Source organism: Phodopus roborovskii, unplaced genomic scaffold (genome assembly GCF_943737965.1).
Source record: "Phodopus roborovskii unplaced genomic scaffold, PHOROB, whole genome shotgun sequence".
NCBI classification, from domain to species: domain Eukaryota; kingdom Metazoa; phylum Chordata; class Mammalia; order Rodentia; family Cricetidae; genus Phodopus; species Phodopus roborovskii.
This window is the reverse complement of record NW_026126517.1, coordinates 50,570,169-50,597,472: the sequence shown is the minus strand read 5'-3', so window position 1 is coordinate 50,597,472 and position 27,304 is coordinate 50,570,169. Positions and strand designations below refer to the sequence as shown.

Here is a 27,304-nt window from a genome sequence, read left to right as displayed (position 1 = left end):
AACCAAGCAAATTCAAAGCCTCAACAAGGTATGAAATCTCAGACATGAAGACTTGAGAATTAGTTTGAAAAACAAAAGGAGTCCTGATACAAAGTTCCTGTTGGAGAAGGAAGGAAAGGCTGGTCTCTTAACCAAGTTCCTGTTTAAGATAAAAGGGTTTAAGAGCTAACTCTTAGACAAAGGTATCCCTGGAGAATGGCTCAATTTGCTCACACATCAACTGTAGTGCACACCTAGAATCCCAGAAGTTGGCAAGTGGAGAGAGGGTGAACTTCAATCCAGGGCCAGTCTCAGCTGTGTGTCCACTGGGCTCTCAGTCCAGTCTACACTACACTACAGAAAGTCATCTCCAAAACTAACACTGCGCAAGAAGAACAACAAAGCAACTCTGCATTTGTTAACACTGACAAAATAACCTACTGGTATTTGCTCCCTAGCCTGATTTTTTTTTTAAAGTCAGAGTCTATGTATTCCTAGTTGTCCTAGAACTCACAGAGATCTGCCTGCCTATATGTGCTGCACCTGGCTATGTTTGTTTGAGGTAGGTTCTCACTCTAGCCCAAGGTGGCTTGGAAGTCACAGCAAACCTCTCGCTCTAGCCTCTCTCAGTGATCTTCATTTAAGTAGAGCTATAGACTGAAGGAAAAATGTTACTAGTCAGACTAATGAATGCATCTAACTAGTGTTTTTTATTAATCAAATACAATTCACATGCACACACGTGTGCCTGTGCACACACACACACATGCGCGCGCACGTGCGTAAATTTGAGTAAATTTGGGGTTAAGATCTGACAAGGCACACAGAAAAAAAGATATTTGTGATCTTAAAAAGAATTTGTTCCACGAAGCAGTGGCTGTGCACACCTTTAATCCCAGCACTAGGGAGGCTGAAGTAGGCAGATCTCTGAGTTCAAGGCCAGCCTGATCTACAAAGTGAGTTCCTAACAGCCAGAGCTACACCTATGTCCAAAGGTGGCGGCAGTGGGGGTGAGGAAGGGACCTCTCCCTACAATGAAAAAAGCATCTATGTAAAAATGACAAATTGATAATTTACTGTATCTGATGTTGGCTTCTAAGCACCATGTAATCCTACACATGCCTGCCTACACATCTTTCTGTAACTCTGTTTTACATTTACAAATAAATGCTGACAATAAAAACTCCATGGGCTTACACACACACACACACACACACACACACACACACACACACGGAGGGAACAGAAAGAGAGCAGAGACAGAGAAACAGAGATGGACTGAAACGAAGACAGAGACCACAAATATATGTCTTTCCCTAAAAGATAGATAGTAACATTGATGTCAGGACAAATATGAATTTCTAGGAGACAGGGTGAACAATTGAAAATTTCTTCAGGGGCAATGTCCTGGAGCTGTCTGAGAAGCCACTCTTCCCAAGTAATACTGTCAACAGGATCACCAGCTGTCAAGCCGGGCTCTGGTCCCAAAGCAATGCTCACCCACATCAGGAGAAAAGATGTTAGGTGTGATGGTACACATCTGTAATCTCAATTCATGGGAAATCAGGACAGTCAGAGCAGGAGTTCAAGGCCATCCTCAACTATGCAGCAAATTTGAGCCAGCTTCAGTTACCTGAGTCCCATCTCTAAAGAAAGTAAGTCTTGGTCTATTTGCGGGTTCTTAGTAGTGGGATCAGGATCTGTGTCTGGTGCTTGAACTGGCTTTTGGGAACCTATTCCACATGTTGTATTGCCTCACCCAGCCTTCATGCTGGGGGGGGGGGGAGAAGCTTGTTACTGCCTCAACTTGAAGTATCAAGCTTTGGTGATGACCATGGGAGGTCTGCCCCTTTATGAATGGAGATGAAGAGGAGTAGGGAGGGGGTGGGTGTAGAAGGGAGGTGCAGGGGTAGGGGAACAGAAGAGGAGGGAAGGAAAACTACAATCAGAATGTAAAATAACTGAAATCTTTTAATTAATTAAAATACTTAAAAAGAGAAAAATGTCTCCGTTTTTGTCTTACCCATATCAGTGTTCCAACATAGAAAAGATGAAATAGAAGCCAGGAAATATGCACATGCAGATTTAGCTCTGTGCCCAAGATACCAGAACTGGGAGCTAGAAGGGCCAGGGTTTGGGGGCAGGCCTCTTTCACTCCCAGTGTGTTATATTCTGTAGGAAGCTGGAGCTGCAAGAAAAGCAACTTTTGACAAATCTTAATTCCCAGGGACTGTTAGAACACGATTCTGCACTGTCATTACTCATGTACTTTAATCTTTAAAACTGCACATTGATCCCCAGTGCTCCATCCCTCAAAATGCTATCCTCTTTAGCTCTAGAAACTGGCCACTCCCCCCCTTTTTTGTTTTAAAGACAGGGGCTTGCTATGCAGCCAAACAGGCTGGCATCAAATCTGCTGCAAAGCTTGGTCTGGCCTCAAATTAAATGATTCTCCCTCCTCTGACTGATTCCTGCTGTAACCAGAATCTCAAGCCAGCTGTTTGCCTCTACCAAGAAACAAAGAGAAAACTGATGGGGTGGAGGGGAGGATGTCCTTCTGTATGCTGTGAATATATGTTTCTCTGATTGGCTGATGTATAAAGCTGTTTCGGCCAATGGACGGGCAGGATGTAATCAGGCAGGAAGCATAGGTGGGGCTACCAGACCAGAAGAACTCTGAGAGGGGAAAGGGAGAGAAGTACCAGACAGATGTCAGGTAGCAACCGGGAAGGTAGGATTTGGGGGCTAGTGGGATGGCTTAGTATGTAAGGCACTTGCCTGCGGGCCTGACAACTTGATTGTAATGTCTCCCCTTGAATCCCATTCTCTCTTCCAGTTTTACCCTTGTAGCCTAAACTGCCATCAGTCCAGAATAGGGCTATTCCATAGCACTTTGTGATGATGTGGGTATTCTACATCTGTGCTGTCCCGACACAGTGGCTGCTAATCATATAGTGCTAATATGTACAAAGAACGGAATGCTTAAAGAATTAGTCATTGGCCAGGCATTGGTGGCACATGCCTTTAATCCCAGCACTCGGGAGGCAGAGCCAGGCGGATCTCTATGAGTTCAAGGCCAGCCTGGGCTACAGAGCAAGTTCCAGGACAGGCTCCAAAGCAATACAGAGAAACTCTACCTGGAAAAACCAAAAAAGGTTAAAAAAAAAAAAAAAAAGTCATCGAGATTAGGAACAACCAGATGCTAACCAAAGCTCCCTCTGGTGGTTCTGATGTGAAAGTACACACAGTATTTGGGATTTAATAAGCACATACACTCCATAAAAAGATCAGAACACCAGAATATCCTTTCCTTTCCCCGTCTTCCCTCCCTTTGCTTTTTTTTAGATATACATGTAGCTCATGTTGGCCTCAAACTCACTATGAGTCAGAACTCCTGATCCTCCTGCTTCTGGCTCCCTTGTGTTGGGATTACAGTGTGTAGCTGTTCATGATGTGCTGTGGGTTGAACCCAGGACTTTATGCATGTCAGACAAGCATTCCATAACTGAGCTACAATTCATCAAAGGACAAAATGGAATTTTAATTAAAAATATTATATATATATGTGTATATATATATATATATATATATATATATAGAGAGAGAGAGAGAGAGAGAGAGAGAGACTTGAAATTATCTGAAACCAAATGAGACAGGGTCTAGGTAGTCCTGGTGCTCACTATGTGGACCAGGCTGGCTTTAAACTTGAAGCAATCCTCCAGCCTCTGCAAGCCCAGTATTGGGATTACAGGAGTGTAGCCAAATCCTGATCTGTACTCCAAACATTCCCGTCCTGTTGTCTAGTGTGCTGCCCATCCCTCCAGCACCAGTATCAATCCTGCTGTGTCCTATCCAAGCATGACAGGAGGCGGCTGCTGATACACCCAGTCAAGCTCCCTTGCTTGGTAGCCTTTCAGGTTGCCAAATGCTTCTCTCCTTGGCTGCTGTAGAGTAGGATGGAAACTGATGGCTAATCCAACAGTCATGTAAATGTCTCATCCAAGAATAAAAGTCAAACACAGGTTTTAGGGTTTTTTTTCCATATATTTACAATATAAATATTAATTTGTTTTCAAAGTACATATTCTTTTTTAAAGTGTGAGAAAATTATCTAGCATGGGATTTAAAGTAAAACCTCTACAGTAGTGATTCAGGAAAAATAGAACATTTTGTGGGGAGGACCTCAGAAGGAATGAGAATGGGTGTGAGGCTGAGAGCTTGCCAGGGGAACAGAACAGCTTTGTCAGACTGCACTGAGGACAGCATGTTACTCCAGGGACAGCCCCTGGGTACATGTTATAAAAACTAACCTGGAGAGATATAAAAAGCATACATGCTTGCATAGAGCATTTATCTTAAAGAAGCCCAACATTCCATTCTCATCTTCAGTAGCGTAAATGAATAGCACTTAAAACACACCACACAAAATTAAAGACTTGTGCATATATTTCAGATTTCAACATTAATGTCAAAAATACATAGTATGATTTTACAGAGGATTGTGCTACATTAGAACACTAGAGACAAACATCACTTGAGTATTAGGGAAAACATTAAATATTAAATAACAGAAATAAAATGTGTAAACACTAATCTAACTGGGGATTTTGCTATTGCAACTGTCCAATGAAGTGGTTCCAACAGTATGAAAAGGGCGAAGACATGGCTGCTTCCAGTCCACTTGGGAGTCATGGATTTCATTTTCAGGGGTTCATTAATAGAGTCTGGTCCAGGACAGCAGGGGGAGGCCACTCCCCTGGCTCTGATTTGATGAACTCCATTCTGTGAAGGCTCACGTTCAAGCCTGGGCTCTGAGTGAATACCTTAAGTTGCCTCCCACTCCCATCAACATCTTGGTGAAAACTGAGGATTTGTTGGTGATTCAGTGTAAGATTTGAGTTCATATGCAGCGCCACTATCAACCTCCATGGACTTTCTAGAGAACAGGAGCCGTACGTCTCTATGGAGGTAGATCTTTCCAGATTTAGAACTCTGGAACCTAAGTAGGTACAAAGAGAGGGAGAATAATAATGTTAGGGAATGAGTCTTTAAAACAAGTAAACCTAATCATTAATGTGAACGCAGGAAGAGTCAGCCACGCTGTGCTACTACATTTAACTCTTTCCTTATTTAGAGTGTGAACTGTCAAAACCACACTCCTGATTCATCATGCCCTAAACTCCACTCCGGCTCTGTAATGGGGCCAAGGCGTCTTTCTTCTGGGAGTCTGGGCTTCAACTCCAAGGCTCCTCCGACTCTGCTGCACATGCACTTTCCTCATCTAAGGTATCACATTTCCACTGACACCAGCCAATTATAGGATTATGCCTTGGGCTTTGTGGTCAGGCATCTTCTAGACACACAGACACAATTCATAGCTGCCTATGACTTAGGGTAGATTAAAATGGATCCCGTACCTGACAATTATTAATTTTTTTTCTGGATATGACTGCTTATACCTGCAATCTGCCATTCAGTAGGCTGAGACAAGAGGACTGCCATGATTAAGGCCATCATGGACTACATACTGAGTTACAAAACAGCCTGGATTATAATAGACAACTCTGTTTCAAAGCAATACAAAAGAAAACTGACAAGATTCAAGTATTTGGCATATGAACATTCCCATCGTGTGTGTGTGTGTGTGTAGGTTAAAGCTGACATATCAGGCTCTTCCTTACTTGTTCTTCTCTTAATTTATGAGGCAAGGACTGTGGCTGAACCCAGAGCTCACCTTAGTTAGGGTTTCTGATGCTGTGAATAAAACTCCATGATCATAAACAACTTGGGGAGGAAAAAGGGTTTACTTCATCTTACAACTTGTAGACCATCATCCATGGAAGGCAGGGTAGGGACCTAGAGGCAGAACTGAAGCAGAGGCCATGGAGGAGTGCTGCTTACTGGCTTGCTCCTCCTGCTTTCTTATAGCACCCAAAACACCAGCCCAGGGTTGGCAGTTCCCACAGTGATCTGGGCCCTCCCCACACCAACTGTGTATCAGGAAAAGCAACACAGGTTTGTTCACAGGCCAAGCAGGCAGAGGCATTTTCTCAGGTGAGGTCCCCTTTTTCAAAACAACTCTAACTTATGCCAAGTTGACTTAAATACTAGCCAGCCAGCTCACTCTACGGATTCCAACTTTGCCTCACAAGAGCAAGGATTCTAGATGGCAGCCACATCAGTCCAGCTTATATGTGTGTTCTGGATCTCGCAGATCTGAGTGCTTTACCCACTGAATCATCCCCCCAGTCTGTAGTTTTCATTTTGATGGTGGGTCTTACACTATACTCAGGCTGCCCTGGAACCCACTATGTAACAAAGGCTGGCCTTGAACTTTTAGTAATCTTCCTGCCTTAGTCTCTTTAATGCTGCTAGTATTACAGATGCATGCACCATGCCAGACAAGCTTTAAGTTCTGGGACAATCACTGCTATTCTTAGAAGTTGGTTAAATAAAACCATCAAACCTAAACACCACTAGAAGTAATGGCAAAAGTTAGTGGTGAGATGAAAAGGGGCTTCAAAAGTTGGCACAGAGCTGTTTCTTTCTCCCACTCACCTTCCCCCAGGGGATGCCACACAGTGCTCATTTCTCCTAGTTTCCTTAGCATAGCAGAAATGGTTTGTGTTTGTGGACATTACTCTAAAACTAATGCAAAGGCATGGTGTGACGGCATGTGCCAGGGTGGACCTCACTGGCTGGCACATGTCTCTTCCCTTAGGTTTTTACCTTGGGAAGCTTTGGGGAAGATGCCATTTTTTCCTGTTAGGCTTTGTAGAACTTCTAAGTATTTAGTCACTATGTGAAGACTGAAAGGAGAGGTTGCTGACTTTGGGTGAGTGTTGGTTACACATGCTAAGGCTATTAAATTTCAGAAGGCTAGCAATGCAACTCAGCCACATGCACCAGGCTGTAGGTTTGATCCCCAGAGCCACCAAACAAATACTACCAAACAAACAAACAGAAGACATCAAGAGAATGCTGAAATGGAAGCTCCATCAGAGAACTGAGTCTTTCCTACTGGGCTGGGAGCTTAAATGACTGATTTGGGGGCACTTGGGACTGAACCCAGAGTCTTATACATACCAGGAAAGCACTCTACCAATAAGCTGGATCGTCAGCCCTCTTTTTTCTTTTGATTTTGAGACAAGGTCTCACTATGCTGCCAAGGCTGGTCTTGATAGTACACTGTAGCCAAGGCAGAGAGCTGAATGTGGGGTCTTCCCTCCTCAGCCCTGAAACTGCCAAAACTACTGCCTACATCACCAGGCTTGTCTTCTTACTGCTTTAATTATTAGTATTTATTTTTGTAGCACTGAAAATCAACTCCAGGGCCTTCCTCATACTCGGGAAGTACTCTCTCTCTCAGTAAGCAGCACTGCCCACCACTGGGAATGGCTATAGTATGCTATTTCATTACACGTCTCCTTTTATTTTTTGCTATTTCATTACACGTCTCCTATCATTTATTTGTTTTTTTTTTTAAAGTTTCTTGCACCATGATATCACTCTAAAATCCAGGTGTACATGGAATTCACTAGATAGTCTAGAATGACCTTGAACTCACAGCAGTCAGTCCTCCTGCCTTTGCCTCCCCAATTGCTTAGTTTAACCATATCTGGAAACATTTATATATATATTTAAAGTTCTTTACATTAAAAAAAAAATCTGTGTGTGAGGAACTGCCACCATGCAAGTAAAGTTCAGAGGACAACTTGTGGGAGTTGGTTGTTGTACCATGTGGGTTACATCTCACTGGCCCACATTTCTTCTTTGGAAAATGTTTTCCAAGTTTGTGTTTTGTGGACAGCTTTTCATACTCATAGCTTATGTAGCATGACTCTTGTCAGGCAGTACGGGGTACAGAACAACAAATGGGGAGGCCCACCAAGCAGTGTTCTAAGAGGGACAGCTGGCCACGCCTTCAGGTGTGGAACTTGCATGTCTAGCTCACTCCCTACCCAATTGCAGCATGATGGTTACACACCGAAGGGCAGCTGGAACCCACAGGGATTTGAGAGACAATCACTGATGTGGCTAAGAATGTTCTATAGTTAGTTACAGGAACAAGCTGAGGACTTATGGTTTTGATTTCCCCCATGTTCCTGAGGTCTACACAGGGATTGGGGGGGGGGCTTAAAACACAACCTAGGGATGTTGGCAAAATGGACCAGAAGGAGGATAAAACAATAAAACCCTTACAAAACCTACAGTTCAAAGTTAAATAGAAACTTGGAGGATAAGGCATCTCTGAAATGTGTCCTCCATGTCAGCACTGTTACCCCAGATGTCTGGAAGCATGCCCTGCAGGAAAGGGTCATGGAGTGACTGAGTCAAGTTTCAGAACTCCTCTGTCCAGTATGGCCACTAGCTACTTCAAATTGACTGTGCTGAGTGTAAAATATATTGCTGATTTACAAGATGTGAAGTATCTTGATGCCTCTACCACCCAAATTCTGGATTACAGGTAAGACGCTCCACAGCCAACTTTGTCACTTTACTATATGCCTGCTGCTGACTGCAAACCAGGCTGAGGGCTCAGATTAAGTTCCTATCAACATCACTGATTTAAAAATTTACTGCCTCAAATTTCAGGCTTCATTCTGACTTAGTATTTCCCATTGAATAGTTACAAGTGTGAGCCCATTGGCACGTTGTCAAGAGGCTCCCTGAGCAGAGTACAAGATACTGGTCCAGTCAGTCAAAAAGTTCCCTTACAAAACAAATGTAATGGTGTTAAATTGTCCTGAAATTAGGCATTTTCCTATTAATCTGACACATTACCTCAGATGTATGAGGTAGCGTAATAACTGTGCTGTGTGCTGGACGTTCTCTTTATTAATACTTCTCTTCATTTCTTGTTTAACAGGAACAGAGAACGTCCTCTGTCGCAGGAATGTCTGGTGATTGGCTGGCATATCTCGTAGGTCATACATCACAACAAACATCTTCACCACAGTCTTATTAGGATTGAATAAGGTCTGAAGAAACAACAGAGGGGTTATTCTTCACAATGATGATTCGTTTATATGACTCAGAACACCATGCTAGTAATTAAACAGGCTGTTTCATAATTTAATTCCACTGGATAAGTTCCATTTCAGAGGCTGACATTAGCATTTCAAAAGTTCACAAAATAATACTCAAAATTCTTTCAAAGTTTCAATTTACTTCTTATATCACAATAACATAAAGTCCTGTAGTAAGTCAAAATCTTTAGTCACAAATTTCATATTAATAAAATATCAGATACATTTTTCTTATTGTTCAGATTTTCAGAAACTGTTCTCATTTATACATAATACACTCTTCATTGTGTATTTTGTGCTAGAATAATCTAGGTCCCATCATTTTGAATATTAGCTATACTGGTTACATCAACTGCAAATTCTCAAGGTGGATTTTACTTTTTCTTATATTTTAATGGACTGAAATTTTTAAAATTAAAAATACAAATTCAGTAAAACTAGAATTTTAAAGTAGCTGTTTTAAACTGCTTACTATAAAACTGCTATAAATGTTCAAGAGGAGACTTTTCTATTGAAAATGTTTCAGGGTCAGGAAATAAAATCTCATTCTCATTAGATCCAAAGTCTGTAACAACACTATGATTTCTCACTCGGAATCATTCACAAATGATCAGCCTATACAAATCATCAGTACCACTATAGATCAAAATAAGTATTCTCAGAGAAGGCTAAAGTAATTCAATTGTTCTTGGCTATGAATGATTTATTTTTAAATACACATTTTAAAATAAAAACCCAAGCTGCTGAACTGACTTTAACCAAATTACCAACACATCAATCGGTAACTTGGTGCCATGTTTTCAGAAGCTCGTCCCAGGGACTGGACATCACTCACTGAATCAAAATGAGAAATATATCAACATTATGATCCAAGTTTACAACCTAGCGCGTGCTAATATCAAGGCTGATGCATTCAACAGGCACAAGCAGACACAGACCCAGGATTTCAAAGAAGTAAAATAGTGCTTAAAATGGACCACTCGGAGGTGGAATTCTCTTTCTGGGTTAATGTCTTAATAATAGGGCAGCTTCTAGCTAGCTCTCCAGTGATCCACACTCCCTCATGGGTTCCGCAGTCAGGGACTGATAACAGAAGCTTATCACTCTTTACCTTTGGAAAGTGTCTGGGATAGAGAAATCACATCTTAATAAGCGGCCATTCTTATGAGGTACACATGCATGTTGCTCACTACTGGCCCACCCCTGTGAGATGCCAGATAAAAGCTCAGGCAAGGCACTGAGACAGAGGAGATAAGGTGTGGCCAAACTGACAAAGTGCTGACTCCCTGAGGCCATGGGGGCTCAGGGAGCAACCAGCCTCAACCGGATTCTTCCAGTCTGCAAAATCTGAAGCAGACCCAGGACCTGCAGTGTTTTCCTGGGTCAGTCAGAAAGATAACACATATCAGGTCTGCCCTGGTTATAAGGGGTATCCTGAGCCCAAATTAGATTAATATACAGCACCATCGGATTGCACTGGGTCAGTTTTAGAAATCATCACACCTCATTTCCCAAATTTTCCTACCAAAGCAATACTAATATTTTTTTAAATAGGTCAATCTCAATCTGGTTTAATATTTAGTAGAAGGCACCGGTCAGGATGTAATTATATTGAAAACGGGTCAGTTTAAGTCATGTAAATGATTCCTATTACTTGTCTAAGCATTCACCTCTATTAGCTTATTAATCTTTTCCTTTAATGGAGGTCCCTAAAATGGTCATTCCTGGGGTAGAGCATGGCAACTCCAAACAGAGCTGCAGCCCACTGTTACTTACCAAGGTTGTTGCAGCAGCAGTAGCAGGAGAAAGGGCTAAGCTCTATATGTGTGTGAGAGAATGATTATTGCAATTGTAGGCTATAAAACACATACCACTTGTATCGTTCCTGAAGGAGGTACTCGATAACCCCTTTTACCAAGGGACTCTAGAGTAATCACACCCTTGAAACAAAAGAAGACAAATTAAGTGCATATGTATATAAAAGATGAAAGTAAGAACACAACATGTTATTACAATTTCAGTGGCATATTTCTATGGGAAAATATTCAAATTGCATTGAGATACAGTCTGTGAGTATAAAACAGTGAGGCTACCCCTTCTAAAGAATCCATTCGCTGCTGCTCCTGCTGGGCATGTTGCAACAAGCAGCATACAGCCTTATATAAGGTCACACTGCTGGGAGTTGCCACTGAGACACAGACTAAGGGTCAGGTTTCCAGGCCATAAGGAAATCAAACCAGGCTATAGGATTCGTACCACTATCTAAAAGGATAAGGGGAATGAAGAAGCAAAGTATATAAAGTATAATTTTGGACTCCAAATGAAGGAGGAATTCTTCAGCCAGGGAGTCAACTTACACATTTGAATTTCTAATGACAGCCACAATAAAAAAACAAAAAACAAAACAAAAATCTAAGACAACAAGCTAAGTGGTGCTGGGAATCTAGGTTCCAGTCTGATGAATTTCAGGAAGAGATGTTTAAAGCAAAGGTGAAAAATAAAGGTCTACCAGCAACACCAGGCTGTCTGCTCTGTGAAAAAGTCACACAACTCCCTTTTCTGAGAGGAAATGCTACTTCAGAAGTTGCCATGGATCTTCTTAAGATGCTCTGAATGTTTGTATTTTTCCATTTTTTTTTTTTTTACACAGGGTCTCATGATGTAGTCCCAGGCTGGTTTCAAACATACTATGTCGCCGAGGCTGGCCCTGAACTCCAGATCCTCCTGCTTCTGTTCCCACATGCTGGGATTACACCTTGTATGTCACTATGTCCAATGTACTTCTATTTCTTTTGGTTTGCTTATAGGTTTACACAAAGCCATGTTATACAGCCAAGACTGGGCTGGAACTGATGAAAATCTCCCTTCCTTAGTCTCTCAAGTGCTGGGTACCCAGGGTATATTGCCTCTAAGCCATTTACTTGTTAAGGAATCTAAGCATTCGAACTGGCTCTAAGCCACAGTACAGTGGCTCAAATGTCTGAGATCTGAGATCTGTGGAGAGGTGAAAGGTGACTCACAGTCATTTCACTAGGTGTGTCTAAAAGGAGACAGTGAGATCCTGCACTTAGTCTGATGCTCAGAGCAGCAACACACATGTGACCTTGCTAGAAAAGCACTCTTCCTGGCCACTATCCAGACAAACCAAACCTGCCTTTCAACAGGACTTTCCTGATGATATCATTTGTAAGTCAAGTTTAAGAAAATCTTAACCCGAAGTATAGGGAATTTTTCTGCGAAGTCCAAACAGTGGGGAAGAAAGCATCAATGGAAGAAAGTAAATTCACAGCTCAGCAAAAGCTTCTAATAACCAGAGTGACCACATGGTCACAGGTGGCAACAGTGAATGCTGACCTTTTCTACTTTATGGGCTGATTATTTTCCTTCCAGGGGTTAAGGCAGGCAAGTAGAATAAGTGTGTGCTCCCACAGTTAATGATTCCATCATTATATATTGTAAATAAAATTATAAGGTAAATATAACATAGGGCTGTTGCATTAGGCGACATCTTTGTTGGGTTTAGAAACTAGACCTGGGTTGGGAATAAAAAGGATGAACCAAGGTGAAGAGAGAGCCATGCTTGGACATATGATCCTAACTTCACATGGAGAGCATAGACTTAGGCCTCCGCAACTCAACAGTCTTTCCTCACAGTGTGCTCAGCATACTCACTGAGGCATATGCTCACTGCTCACCACTTTGAGGACAAGCCCTGTAGGTAGTTACATAAAAGGAAAAGTAAAGCATATCAAAATGATAGCTACTTTTATAATCACACTGGTAGAGACAGGAGTTACTGTCCTTCTTCACAACCTTCTTCCCATACAAGAAGGAGAAAGCCAGGACAGTGGGAACTACAACTGTCACTGTATCCTTCTCTAATATACAATTTTGATAGTTTTTAGAACATAACTACCATGTGATGAAGCTCATAGTGATTGAAGATTTTTAAAAGGTCATGTAAGTTTAGTGCAGCACTCCAATATAACCATTTTTTTTCTTCTTTTTAATTCTGTGTGTTTGTGTGGGTGTGTGCATATGAGTACAGTAACCTTGGAGGCCAAAAGAGGGTGTTGGATCCTCTGGAACTAGCATCAGAGACAGTTGTGAGCTGCCTAAGGTGGGTGCTGGGAACCAAACCTGGGTCCTCTGGAAGAGCAGCCAGTGTTCTTAACTGCTGAGCCTTCATTCTAGCCTCCAAATAACAATGTCTAAAGGACATAAAACCAGTAGAAGCACTGGACAGTTAGGAATTACATAAAAATACCAGTATTTGAGTAATATCACTTGATTTGTTTCATAGGACAGACTATTACTATTTACACTTATGAAAAGCCACCATATTTAATATAAAGAAACAATCTCCTCTGGCATTTTTGTAACAGTAAACTAAAGAGGAACTAAATTTGACAGATACCTAGTACATGCATGAACACACACACACACACACACACACACACACACACACACACACACACACATCTTCAAATTATTTTGCAATAAAGAATATGAATTGCTGGCTATGATGACACGCTAGTAACCACAGCACTTGGGATGTGGAGGCAGAAGATCAGTAGTTCAAAGCCAGCCTCAACTACATAGACTTTGAGGTCAGAGTGGCCTACGTGGGCCTCATGTCAAAAAACAAAACAGACAACAACAAAAGCTAAGATGAAACATTATATGGAAAACTGAGAGCAACAAGCCTTGATTTGATGATCACTTACAGACAGGAGGAAGCTGCACCCGGATAGTCATGAGACCACAACACAAGGCCTAGCCTGACTTTACCACTGTGACAGATGGTTTCTCTGATACAGTTTTGGAGCAGCTGAGTGTTGTGGTGTAGTTCTTGGAGAACATTCTTACTTCTGACTCCAACATGAAGAATTAATTTTTAACAAATTATTTGATGCAAAATCCCACCACAAAGACTGTTGCATCCAAACATTTTACCTCTGGGGACCATTCAATTTGTGAGGAAAGGTCACACAATTATTAGAGTAACATAATTAGTCCTGTCTAACAAAACACATCCAGTTCTTTGAAAGAAGACCATGCTATCAAAGTAGAAAGAACAAAATTTCGAAAAGATTTGTGGTGGAATGTTTGGAGTGTGCCACTGGAGAAAGGAACCCATACTTGTAAGTAAACAGAGAGGGAAATATGGTAGATAATTGTGTGAAGATCTTTGTCACAGAAAAGCCAGGCAGGCATTGCATTTTAGTTGTTTTAACTTTTTATAACAAGGTTCTCTGTAGCCAAGGCTCTTCTGGAACTTACTACATAACCCATCCTGGCCTCACAACTACTGAGATATAAAAGCAAGCATCCATAAAGGATGAACTAACTTAATTCAGTAGGTTGACTTATCCCTTTTCCATTAACTATTAAAAGTCTTCTGTTTTTATGTATTTTGGAACTCTGTTTTCTTTCCCACCCAGGCCATTATTTTCTATCAAACATTAGCCAGGACCTTGACCAAACTTTCACCTGAAAAATGGAGTAAACTTAAAATAGCCTCCTTGACAAACTGGGTCAACAAGGAGGTGGCCATATTTAGGTCCCTAAAAGGTACAGTGTATTCTCCTCTCGGGTATGCAGAAATTCCTTTTCATAGCTTTTTTGTTTTTTCCTTAACAAAAGAAATTGACACTAATGTTCTCCAAAGGCAGGAGAGAGGAAGCTACTGGGCAGGTACTAAGTCAGGGCCACACAATTCTAGGTCTGTGTGAATTTCTGCTTCTCACAGGGAGAGCTAGTGTGACTGCAGTTTACACCATCACTGCAAACTTCTCCTCTGTATTTTGAAGAAGTGTTTATTTATACTTCTGTGTTCAGAAGCACTTCTGCAGGGTAACACGTATTTTACCCAGAATCCACTGCAGTAGAAAATGAGAAAGGTAACTTTACAGGACCTCAGGCTGCCAGAAACTCTCTACCTCTCCACTAAGACATTGGTGTGAGCAGAAACAGCTTGCTCTGTCTAGAACCCCAGGATCGAAAAAGATTGGGCCAAAGACAAACCAAACAGGAGAAGGTGGGGTGAGGGGTCTCAGGTAGACACAGGCTCTCAGTTCTTACTAAGTCTGACTGAGATAAGAACCATGTGAGAAGGCAGACGCCTGGAATCAGAGTACACACTAAGCACCGGGGCATGTGTGAACTTAGCCAGCTGGACTGACTGTGTCAGTCATCAGTAAGTCATCTAGAAACGAGGAAAATTTCAGTTCCATTTTTAAATGCAAAACAGGTCACCTGTGATTTGAGCCAGCTCAGGAAAGGGTCGAGAAGCAGTATTTTGGCTTACTGGTCTGTGTTGGGTTTCTAGCTTTCTCGAAGGAATTGCTTCACTTTCAAGGACAGGACTGAAGCAAAGGTGTGAATTACTGGATTGGCAGGTTCTTGCAGAAAAAGACAATTAAAAGTACTTGCCATATAAGGCGAGGGAGCATTATCATCCGAAACACTGTAGAATGACACTTCCACCGGTAGAGTTAAGTGCGTGGGGCAGAAAATACCACTGGCTCCTACCTCGGCAGTAAAACCATCAACTATGCCAAGGGGGTCTAAGCGGTAATTCAGAACAGATTCCTGGAAGACAAGATAATAACAAAGTGTGTTTTAAAAAGAAAAGTTAGTAATAATTTCATTTTCTTTCTTTCTCTGTCTTCCCCCCCACCCCACCCCAACTCAGAGTTTCTCTACATAGCCCTGACTGTCCTGGAACTTGTTTTGTAGTCCAGGCTGGCCTTGAACTCAAGAGATCCACCTGCCTCTGCCTCCCGAGTACTGGGGTTAAAGGCATGCACCACCACTGCCCAGCTTTAATTACATTCTCTATTTAAGGAAATACTTGACTATGTTTCCTAGTTCCCATGTAGCATGCATCGCATCTACAATCCCAACATTTGGGAGGCTGAGGCAAGAGTATTGTGAGTAGCCAGTTGGGAGTCAGACTGTGCTACAGAGTAAGTTCAATGCTAGTCTGGGTGACAGAGACAGGCCATGTCTCAAAGTCAAACATTATAGTTATCATAGTGGTTCACACCTGTACTCTTAGCACTTGGGTATCTGAGCCAACAAGACTTCTATGAGTTCAAGATTAGCCTGGACTATGTTATGTAATAGGCCATAACAGAAGGAAGGAAGGAAGGAACGAAGGGAGGGAGGAAGGAAGGAAAAGAAAAGAAAAAAATCAGGCTCTACCAGAGAAGGTATTTGGCCCTGAGAGAGCCTACTGGAAGGTGCTATAAGAACTTGAAAACAAGCCACATACAAAAGCTGTATTAGAAAACTAAGCCAAATATTTACCATGTTAAAAAAATGATTGCTTCTTTTAAAAACTGCTGCTGTAGACTATATTGGGTTTTGTTTAGTTTAACTGAAAAAAAAAATGCACTAAAAAGAGACACGACAGCATAGAAATCAAAGAGCAGGAAAGCTCAGTCTACCCACACTTGAGAACCACCTCCGAGTGGTCAAGGTTTCGAGCGTCTCTTGCCCCTCACAAGCTTATGTGACGTCTATGGGGACATTATGGTGTGTGAGGAGCACTCCTTCAGTTATGTGATCATTTGATAAGGAGCAATGAGAGGCAAATTTCAAGGCTTTGGAAAAAGAGTCTAATCATTTATTTCTTTCTCAGAAAGAATATTAAAGACATAATGATACCCTAGTCCTATTCTGAGGCACTTCGACTCCTAAAATAGCTTCAAAACAATTATTACCTCAAAATTTCCTAGGAGACTAAGACTTGTGATTGGGGGAGCACTTGAACTCAAAAAAGGTTTTTCATGAGCATCTGGGTCCTCTTCTATATTCAGACATGGTCGAGAACTATTAAAAGAAACAACAACAAGAAAAAAATACATTAACTGCAATATTTTCTTATTTATATCTGTAAAATGAATTAGAAGCTGATTTATAATTAGAAGTTCATTCAAACTAGTAAAATAAAATTGCTATCAAATTTTAAAATACAAAATTTGTAGTTGAAATTTCAGATTGTATATATTATATTGCTAATATTTGGTAAAGAATACATACATATATACATAATTCACTGAAAGGTATCAAAGTATAATTTATAATACATCACATAATGGAAGCTACTAGAAATGCATAGTATTCAGAATTTTACATCCATTTCACTTTGAGCTAAAAAACAAGAATTCAAAGGCAAATTATGTGACTGGAATTTCAGGGCTGGAGATGTAGCCCAGTGGTGGAATACTTAACTACTACATATGAATTCCTAGACTAGGTCCCAGCACTGACCGGGAAAGAAGGGAGGGAAGGAAGGAGGGACAGAGGGAGGGACAGAGGGATGGGGGGACGGAGGGAGGAAAGGAGGAAGGAAGGAAGGAAGCAGGCAGGCAATGTGAGATAGAAGACAGAGGTTAAGGATCAGAAATGAATAAATCTACATAAAACCTTAAACCAATGTATTTCGGATTATGATAAGCACACAGCAAGGCTGTCTCACTCTTTACCTTCCTAAAGTGTGTGTGTGACATTATGATGAAAATAAGACTCAATTTTTCTTTAATTAAAAAATTTAATTTTTATGAAATTTATGCACAGGGTATTTTGTCTGCATGCATGTTTGTGTACCACATGTGCCTGGTGTCCATGGAGGCCAGAAGAAGGTCAGATTCCATCCAGCTGCAGATGGTTGCAAGCCACCATGTGGGTGCTGGGAACCGAATCAGGGTCTCTACAAGAGCGGCCAGTATTCTTTCTTTCTCTCTCTCTCTCCCTCTTTTTTTTAAAAAATTAATTCATTTTTTACATTCCAATCCCAGTTCCCCCTCCCTCCTTCCTTTCTTCCCACTCCCTGCACTCCCCCACATCCCATCTGCTCCATGGAGGGGGTAAAGGCTACCATAGGAAGTCTACTAAGTCTGTCCCATCATCTAGTTGAGGCAGGACCAAGGCACCTCTCCACCCCCCACACCCCTGTGTCTAGGCTGAGTGAGGTATCTCTCCATATAGAATGGGCTCCTCTAAGTCAGTTTGTGCATTAGTGTTAGGTCTTGGACCCACTGCCACTGGCAGTGCTCCTAACCACCATGCTGTCTCTCCAGCCCCAGGATTATATACGTGTGTGTGTGTGTGTTTACTACACTTCTGACTTAGCATGTCTGCTACACCATTCTGTTTCACACACACGCACACAAGCACTCCGAGTGATTACCTTCTGGAGGACAGGCTTCTCAGATGCAGCAATGATGTGTCCAGATCAAAGCAACCTGACTGTGTTTTTCTTTGAGGAACCTAAAGGCAAAATAATTATTTGTATTTTTTTTTTTCTGAGACAAGGTTTCTCTGTAGCTTTTGAGCCTGTCCTGGAACTCACTCTGTAGACCAGGTTGGTCTTGAACTCACAAGAGATCATCTACTTGTCTCTGTCTCCCAAGTGCTGGGATTAAAGGTGTGTGCCACCACCACCCAGCTAATTATTTGTATTTTTTAAAGGACTACCTTTTAAATAAAACACTCAGAAAATCTAAGTTAAACATATGGTTTTAAATGACATTTATTTTTCTTTTTGTTTTGTATGTGTGTGAGTACATACATGCTATAGCACATGTGTAGAGATCAGAGGGAAAAAACCCAGATACTCATAAAAGCATTTTGACTAGATTTTAAGTGGAACTAGACTTTTCCCAAAACTAAAGCTTACATGTTATCTCTGTACAAGGACTCTGTGTGTGTGTGTGTGTGTGTGAGTGTGTGTGTGTGTTGTATATGTGTTTGTGTACAGTAGTGTTTATAGGTGTGCACATATGTGTGGAGGTTAGAGGTCAATGTCAGGTGTCTTCTTCAGTCATTCTTTACCTCCTTTTGTATGAGTCAGGGTCTCTCACTGAACAGGTGACTCATTGATTCTACTAGACCGGCTGTTAAGCAAGTGCCAGAGCTCTTCCGTCTCTGCCTCCCCATCGCTGGGACTACAGACACCGTGCACACGGGCTGCAGTGCTTGCTTTTGTGTGGGCACTGAAGACTGATCTCAGGTCCTCCGGCTTGTGTACCTACTGAAGCATCTCTTTATCCCAGGACTTTTATTTGTAGACTTATCTGTGTACTTTGGGGGGGACATGTGTCTGTAACTCTTAGATCTTAAATTAAAAGGAGAAAAATAAGAGTGCTGGCATCCTATCCACTGTAATATTCCCAAGAAATGTAATGCTTTGTGGGGAATGGCATACACTAGATTATACTTCTCACAAACCACTTCTCTCAAAATACATTAAAAATGAAAGCTCTCAGTGCAAATTAAAGGTAGTCACATACCATATGAGAATTAGATTTGTTTTTGGAATTAGTATAAAATATGTATAAAAAAGCCTCTGATGCACTGATCTGAGAAGAAGCAGATGAAATTATGGCCAGGAGTGATGGCAACCCAGTAAACTGCATAGGTTGCTGAGACAGGAGGACAGAAAGCTCAGAGCCAGAATGGACAACTCTGGGAGACCCTGCCTTAAAGTAAAGCCAACCACCCCTGACCCAAACAAACAAACAAAAAGCAAAAATGGGGGAAAATATTGGTAGGGCACTTTCCTAGAATGTCTTTGTTCAAATGGTTTTAATACCACAGAAAAAGTCTCTGACAAAATTGTGTCCCAGAACCAGACCATATAAAACAAAACAACAAAAACAAATAAATAAGAACTTGTCTGTAAATCCTCAGCATAATTCATGCTTCAGAAAAGCGGTGTCCTCCTTCACTTCATTCTCCATGCTCTGCCTAGTCTGTGGTTGGAACTTCAGCGAGACACACTAAGCATGTCACTTTGTCGTCTATGGGTTACCATTCCCCCTCCTTTCTGTCTGTCAAGATAGGTTCTTTCTAAATATCTCTATGCACATAATAAACTTCCATTCAGCTGATTCCACTCTACTAGTTTATCCATGTGGAGTGTGTGTGTGTGTGTGTGTGTGTGTGTATGGGTTTGTACATGCATGTTTGTATGAGTGAACACTTCAAGGAGAACAATTTCATATTCAGATGTCTTCTTTCAAGCACACCCCTGCTTTTTGGAGACAGGGTCTCACTTTAAAGGCCAGGATAGCTCTGATTTGGTGCTAGGACAGAACTCAGTACCTCCTGCATGGATCTGTTGTCTCTGGACAACATCCCAAGCCTTCCAAAGCAAGATTTTAACCATTGCACTTGAAACTATGGGATTGCTTTTACTAGTTTCTAGGTAATACTGCTGCTGCTGCCAATCTTTACTGAGATTAAGGGGGGGGGAACTATTTGTGTGAAATTCCATCCATCAATATCAAGGTATTTTTTAAAATCTTATTTTTTTACACTTAGCAACACTTAAAATGTTCAGCAAAAGAACTTTAGGAAAAATTTTGATATCAGTAAAATACATTTTATTTTTTTTCAATTTTTAGTCCTTTCACATATTAGCATATGCTGTTAAATGTACTATGAAAACCCACAAGATTTTCTGACTGAAAATTTATTTCACAGGCTTTGAAACGTCTTGCTTAACATAAGCTGAAGTGCTTGTGAGCATGCCAGCCAGCTGCCTGCAGGTGCTGGGCACGAGGGAACTCAGGGAACTTACAGGACTGGAGAGGAGAGGCAGCCCTGTCTGAGGGTGAAAGGCTCTGGTTGACGTCCCATCCAAGGAATGAAAATTATGTTTCCTCCAGAGGCTTGAATGTTTCAGTGTATCCCTCTGTCAGAAAAAAGTACAAGATTTTAGTGGAAATATTCAAATAATGGCAAATTTGTAGATTCAATTTAAATACAGTCTGAGGTACACAACTTTGGTGGTAAGGCTGAAGAGCCTTTTCCATCTTACATGTTTAAACACACACATACACACATTAATATAGAAAACAGTGCTTGTTTTTAATAGCATGCTTCAAAATATCTGAAGGGTGCTGGTAACTGTTTTTACCATCATGTTCACTCACAATCTAGCATCAAATATTTTAACTTGTAAAAAAAAAAAAAAAGATGGAAAACAGAGTTAAGACTATAAAAGAATAAACTGTATCAATAACAAGAGCCGTTTTTAGAAGGGTTAATTTGGTCTGACAAACTCAGAAATATAAAGTGGGCTGGAGAGATGACTCGGCTCGGCAGTTAAGAGCGTTTACTACTCTTGCAGAGGACGTAAGTTTGGGCCACAGCACCCACATGCATCTGCCACTCCAGTTACAGAGGATCCCAATGCCCTCTTTGGTCTCTGTGGACACTACATACACATGTGGTGCTCATATATGTGGGAAAAATACCCATATACATACTATAAAGATAAAACAAATCTTTTCTAAAAACTAGTGTAAATCAAAAAACACAGTCATAGCACTGTTTTTGCTGCGAGTCAGGAAACGGGTGAAGTGGGAATAGTGACACACATTTGGAATACCGGTGGCTTACAAGGCTAAGGCAAGAAGGCTGCTGAGCCCAGGACATCTGAGGCCAGCCTGGGCAATCACGTGAGACTCTCTCTCACAAAGCAAGGTGAATTCTTACAAATTGGACACATTTATATATAAAGATCAAAAATTCACAAAAAATATATTAATGAAAACTAAAAAAGACTGAGTTGGCCACAATTCTAACATTTATCACCTTAGCAACTCAGGACATTATTTACCCATCTGGCCTATGGGGAAAGAGCACCAAGAAGAGGGAGGGGTTAGGCAGACAAACATTCACAAACTGTGCAGAGGGCCCTGCAGCACATGGTAAGCGATGCTTGGTTCTATGTAAATAAGCACAGGAACAAACTAGTCAGTGCTAGGGACAAAACAAAAAACTCCTCCAAATTACGCTTGAAGGGCCCTGATCTTCTGTCAGGGTGGCTTTGAGCCTGCATCTCTCTTCCCTCAGTTGTAAAACCCTGGAACTGCAGCCATGAGTCACTGTGCCTCACCAAAACATCTAGTTTCTTTAAGGCCAAAGTACCTTCCCACTTAAGCAGTATGTTAAAGGTTTATGAACTATGAAGATCGATTATCATTTTCCAAATTAAATGGCCTATGTGGTGTGACTCAAGAATTAAACTGTAAGGAAAGAAAACAAGAACTGAGTCCTCTGATTAACCACTTGGTGGAACTCCTGCAGGTAGCCTAACTCAGTACTATGCAACATCTTCGACAGGCCAGAGCTGCTTGCAAAACATCCCAAGCTGACAGGGATGTCTGCTTGATTCCTGGTTATTTCTTAACAATTGTTTGCAATACTGAAATAGCAGAAAAGCAACAGGAAAGGTGCAAGAGAATAGAGAATTTGCACAGCCCACAGATTTATCCTTGATTGATTTGAGGGAGCAGCAGAACCCTGGATTACAAGAACCCTGAAAAGGGGTAAAGGGTGCCAGATCAGCAACTGGGGATGACAGCGTTCCAAGCATATCCAACACTGAGCCTCAGTTTCCCTCCCATTGGCAAAGTGCCAAAAGGAACTGAGCAGTCTATAATCATGTGACATAAACGAGAGGAGGCTGTAAAGATGAAGAAATCAATATCTATCTATCTATCTATCTATCTATCTATCTATCTATCTATCTATCTATCACTCATTCCTGCATCTATAGGCCAAACATAAAGGCCAGGTGCTTCTGAATGGGAGAAAAAGGTCACATGGCTTTTAGACAGTGGGGGAGGATGAGCAACTGCTGAAAGGTGGAAATGACAGACCTCTGAAAAACCTCAATTATAGGGTTTTTGTTGTTGTTGTTGTTTTTGTTTTTCGAGACAGAGTTTCTCTGTGTAGCTTTGAAGCCTGCTCTGTAGACCAGGCTGGCTTCTAACTCACAGAGATCCACCTGCTTCTGCCTCCCGAGTACTGGGATTAAAGGCGTGTGACACCAATGGCAGGCTTAATTGTAGTTTTTAAAGAAGGGACCACACATGGCTAACTGTTGAGAATTACATGTTGAAGTAAGTACTACATGTTACCTACCAACACGTCTGCGTTTTTCAGTCTTTCACTTGTAGAAACACAGTGCTTCCCACTTTTCCTTTGAGGTTTTCCAGCCACAGAACCTTCTTTCTCCTCCTGCTCAGTTTTCGGCTGGTTTGGTGCTGTGCATCTGAGTCCCTCAATATCTTCACTGAGGCCATTTCCTGTGCTAAGCTGACTGCTTTGCTCACGTGTCTTTGATCTGTTTGAGTCTTTATTTGAACAATCAGCTTTGTACTTGCTGAAACAGTCAGCCATTTCCAACATAGTCACTTTTAGTTTTGAGTCAGTGCCTTTTGAATCCTCAAACTGGAGATGAGTGAGAGACCCTGGGTTATAATTCTCATCTTTTATTTTCTCCATATATTTATTTGTACAAATCTGTTTGTCAATACTGTTGCAATGTGAACACTGTTTCTCAATTTCATGGCTCATTTCTTGCTCCTTAAGTTGTGATTTACAAGGTGTACTTTCCAATCTGCCAATCAAGCCCAAGTTACTTTCATTGCAGACAGTCATATTAGATGAAGTTAGTAAGCCGGCAGCCTTGTTCTGCGTGTCCTGTCCGGTGCTATGGATGATGTCATCAGCATGCTTCTGATGCTGAGTTCTTATTTCACATTTCAGAGACTTTTCTTGAGGACTGTATTTGAAAGATTGGAAGCATTTACTCGATTTTGGGCTCTTCCCATCACCTCTGCCTCCCAGTAAGGACACTTCCGTATGAGACGCAGAAACAGACGCATTATCTCTGTTGTTCTTCAACAAGGTTTTGTCATCATATGAACCCCTGAACACTTTAGAAGGAATGGAATTGGAGTCGTGCTTGCTGAATGCAGGCCGGGGAATGTGAGCTGTGGGGTCGATGTGTTCCAAGTGCTGTGCAATCCTGGCTATGACATCCTGCCGCTCCTGGAGCAAAGAGCCAATGAGTGGGTTTGTCTCCCCAGCAGGCTGGCGAGGGTGAGGGCTGTGAGAGGTGCATGTTTCCCCCTGGGGAGTTTCCGACTTCCCTCTCCCTTTCCCCTCAGTGGTGTCACCTGAGGAGTGAATATCTGGGCTCCCAAAAGAGGCCGAGAATGCTTCTTTGCACCTTCTCACACTCTCACTTTCTTGTGGAACTCGGTGAAGCTTTGAGCCAAGTGAAGTGGATTCCTGGGTGTTGAAGGGGTGTTCTGACATGCGAGAGGAGCTGGGGTCACAGTGAATCAAGTGCTGAGCAATCCTGGCAATGACTTCTTGTCGGTCCTGAATCAAGGAGTCCATTAAAGGGTTAGGCTCCCCCACTGCCTGCCTGGAGCTCTGACAGCCAGAGACACTGGATTCCATCACAGAGAGTGATTTCAAAGTCCTCATTGACGCCTCCTGTGACCTTACTTCTCCCACGGTGCCACTGAAGCCCAGGACACTGGCTTGAGATGCTCCGTGGTCAGACTTGCTACCTGTGCCTGGGCAGAGCCTGACGTTTCTAATGGCTGCAGAGTACTCAGGAGTCATGCCACTTCTTACATGCAGGGCACTCACAGGTGCCATGGTCCATGTGTGTTTGCTGCACAGACTCTGTGAGCTGCTGGGACATCGGTGCTCGGGTTCACCAGGGCTGCGGTGTTGATAGGCTTTAAGCTCCTGTTCCTGAATTCTCTTCTCATAAAGAATGTTAGTATGGATACTACAGGTCAGAACCGGATAATGGGCTTGTCTGGGTAGGGACTGAACGCTGACTTTCAAGGCCACGTTGTGAGAGACATTGGGAACGGGAAACACATGCTCAGTTGGAGTCTGAGAAAAAGTCCACTGCAAGTCAACATCCGCAGCACTGATTCTAGAGCCAAACAACAAAGTCAGTCATCAGCTGCCCTTGGTCTCTGTAAATCATTTCAAGGATGAAAAGCAGTCATACACTTATCTCTGCACTAACTCCCACCAAGGTTCACATTCAGCATTCTTACCATGCATGTCACCCCTAAAACCAACACACATGGCACAACCGACTGTACTCGGAAGAAATTATTCTTTTTATTATTTTGTTCTTTCAGACTGTTTCATAGCTCAGCGGTGGTGGTACACATCTTTAATCCCAGCGCTCAGGAGGCAGAGGCAGGTGGACCTCTGAATTTGAGGACAGCCTAATCAACAGACCAAATTTCAGGACATCTGGGGCTACACAGAGAAACTTTGTCTCCCAAAACAGAAATATAAACACAAACAAGACAGAGTTTTACTCTGTAGCCCAGGATGTCCAGGAGTTTACTATGTAGCACAGGTTGCTCTCAAACTTGCAATGTCCTCCTACTTTAGCCTTCTGAGGGATTACAGGCATGAGCCACTATGGCCAGCTGAGATATCTTCTTAAGAACTTAAAAAGAAAGCTTTAACACTAAAAGCTCAAGAATATTACATTTTAATCATATTTGCCAAAATAGAAAGTAAAAAGGACTTTGTGTGTATTATTAAATAAGTGGGTTCTGCTCATTTTATTGAGCAAGATAATTTAGACACTATTTTACCTTCTTAAAGAAATAATTAGTTGCTTTGCTGTCCTCATGTTCATTTATGCACACATACAAATACACAGTCATATACACATGCATACAGGAACTCACAAACACATGTAGTTTTTTTTTTTTTTTTTTTTTTAACCAGGTTCTTGCTATTTTGCTCAGGTTCAAATCAAATTCACTGCTCAAGCAGTTCTCCTACCCCAGCATCCTGAGTAGCTGGTGCTGTGGGCACACAGTCCCATGTCCAATAAAGTTTAAGTGTTTTAAATAGAAAACTCCAGATCATCAAAAGAAGTTACAAATGCAAGTGACCTCTGTTTCTACTTCATCATGACATTAAGGTTGACTCGGCTTCCTAAAGTAAGCTTTAATACTTTAAAAACATTATTCTATAATTTTACCCAACTAGGATTAACCATATAATATTATTTTCTTAACTTGTTTTGAGAAAAACATCATCAACTTTTACTGATTTTCATTTATAGATGAAGGAAATATGCTTTTGAGAGGTAACACACCATTAAATAAACTTGCCAGTGACTATGCACTGTCCCTTCCCCCCTGAACATACCTGTAAAGAATATTTCGTGGAATAGCACCATGAGAAACACTCAGCCAAGCACTTAACTGAGAAAAAAACACAAATGATCGGACAGCCAGCAGAAGAGCCTTCTCTTCAATGAAGCGATCGCCATTCCTAAGGAGAGGAAGGAACAACCACATGTCAGCAAGCATGGAGTGACTGTTTTTTCAGGAGAAAAGTGGTAACAAGATGTGTGCTCTAAGAGTATACACATGCACTTCCTAATGTCATTTGGTGTCATAATTACTTAGTGAACACAGTAAGTATCTCAACTTTACTACATTTAAAAAGAGGGATTCAGAGTAAGGTGTAGGAGGTCTTAGAAAACCAGAGACCAAGTTTAACAACTCACTGTCGGGGAACTGGCTCCAAGATCCATCTTTCCAGTAACAGCGCATCTTGCTTAATGGCGGGATCATTTAGATCTGTCCCTTCTGTGCTAGGCCCCTCATCACTGTAGCAGCAGTCTGGCAGGAGCATCACTTCCACCATGATTGGAAGATTATTTTTCCACAACAGTGTAACCTCGGATCTGGTTCGTCTGGCTTGGCGACACTTAAGAGAAAATGAAAATAAGTGAATGTCTCAACAACTGCCCTAATTTTGTATTTAAATTTCAGCACTATAATTGTAGACATCTGCATAAGAAGCATAATGTGGTAATGCTTGCTCAGGTTTGGTTGTCTCACTTTCTTGTTATATGATGCACTCCAGACAGAACACTCTAGTGCACACGGCTCAGTGTGGAACATTTATGCTGCATATTTTCTTGGGAAGGTAATTTTGTTCTATTTTATGGGAAACAATGGCTATATACAATGTCTGACAGGTCCCTGAGTGTTCCCAGTGTATCTACTTTGTCAATTTCATCAGTTCATAGAAAAGATTCTGAAACCTAAAGACCAAAGTATAAAAAAAAAACCAAAAACTCATTTTCATTAGTCAAAAGAAACAAGATTTTTTTTTTTTTTTAAAAGAGATTAGCGTGCTAGAGAGATGGCTCAGCATTTGAGAGCACTGGCTGCTCTTCCAGAGGACCCAGCTTCAATTCCCAGTCCCCACATGGGGACTCACAACCATCTGTAATTCCAGCTTCAGGGGATCCAAAGCTCTCTTCTGGCTTCCATGGGTACCCAGCACTCAAGTGGTACACAGACATACATGTAGGCAAAACATAAAATTAAAAAAAAAAATTAAGCCAGGCAGTGATGGCACATGCCTCTAGTCCCAGCACTTGGGAGGCAGACGCAGGTGGATCTCTGAGT

At 41.6% G+C, this 27,304-nt stretch overlaps 1 protein-coding gene across 5 annotated transcripts in view; it reads right to left on the bottom strand.

Annotated features, from left to right (window-relative positions):
- Nucleotides 1–4,407: 4,407 nt before the first annotated feature.
- Nucleotides 4,408–27,304, bottom strand: part of Atosa (atos homolog A) — a 67,443-nt gene continuing 44,546 nt past the window's right edge. For 4 of the 5 annotated variants that reach the window (XM_051197952.1, XM_051197949.1, XM_051197951.1 and 1 more), the window contains 10 exons: nt 26,392–26,594; nt 26,028–26,153; nt 22,956–24,777; nt 20,602–20,715; nt 18,208–18,287; nt 16,739–16,847; nt 15,444–15,602; nt 10,880–10,948; nt 8,764–8,960; nt 4,408–4,978 (listed from right to left, as the gene is read on the bottom strand). In XM_051197952.1, coding sequence (XP_051053909.1) covers nt 4,825–4,978; nt 8,764–8,960; nt 10,880–10,948; nt 15,444–15,602; nt 16,739–16,847; nt 18,208–18,287; nt 20,602–20,715; nt 22,956–24,777; nt 26,028–26,153; nt 26,392–26,594 — 3,033 coding nt within the window. In that variant the 3' untranslated portion in view covers nt 4,408–4,824. Of the gene's footprint in view, nt 4,979–8,763; nt 8,961–10,784; nt 10,949–15,443; nt 15,603–16,738; nt 16,848–18,207; nt 18,288–20,601; nt 20,716–22,955; nt 24,778–26,027; nt 26,154–26,391; nt 26,595–27,304 lie in introns of those variants that run through there. The other variant, XR_007835316.1, reaches the window with a different exon arrangement.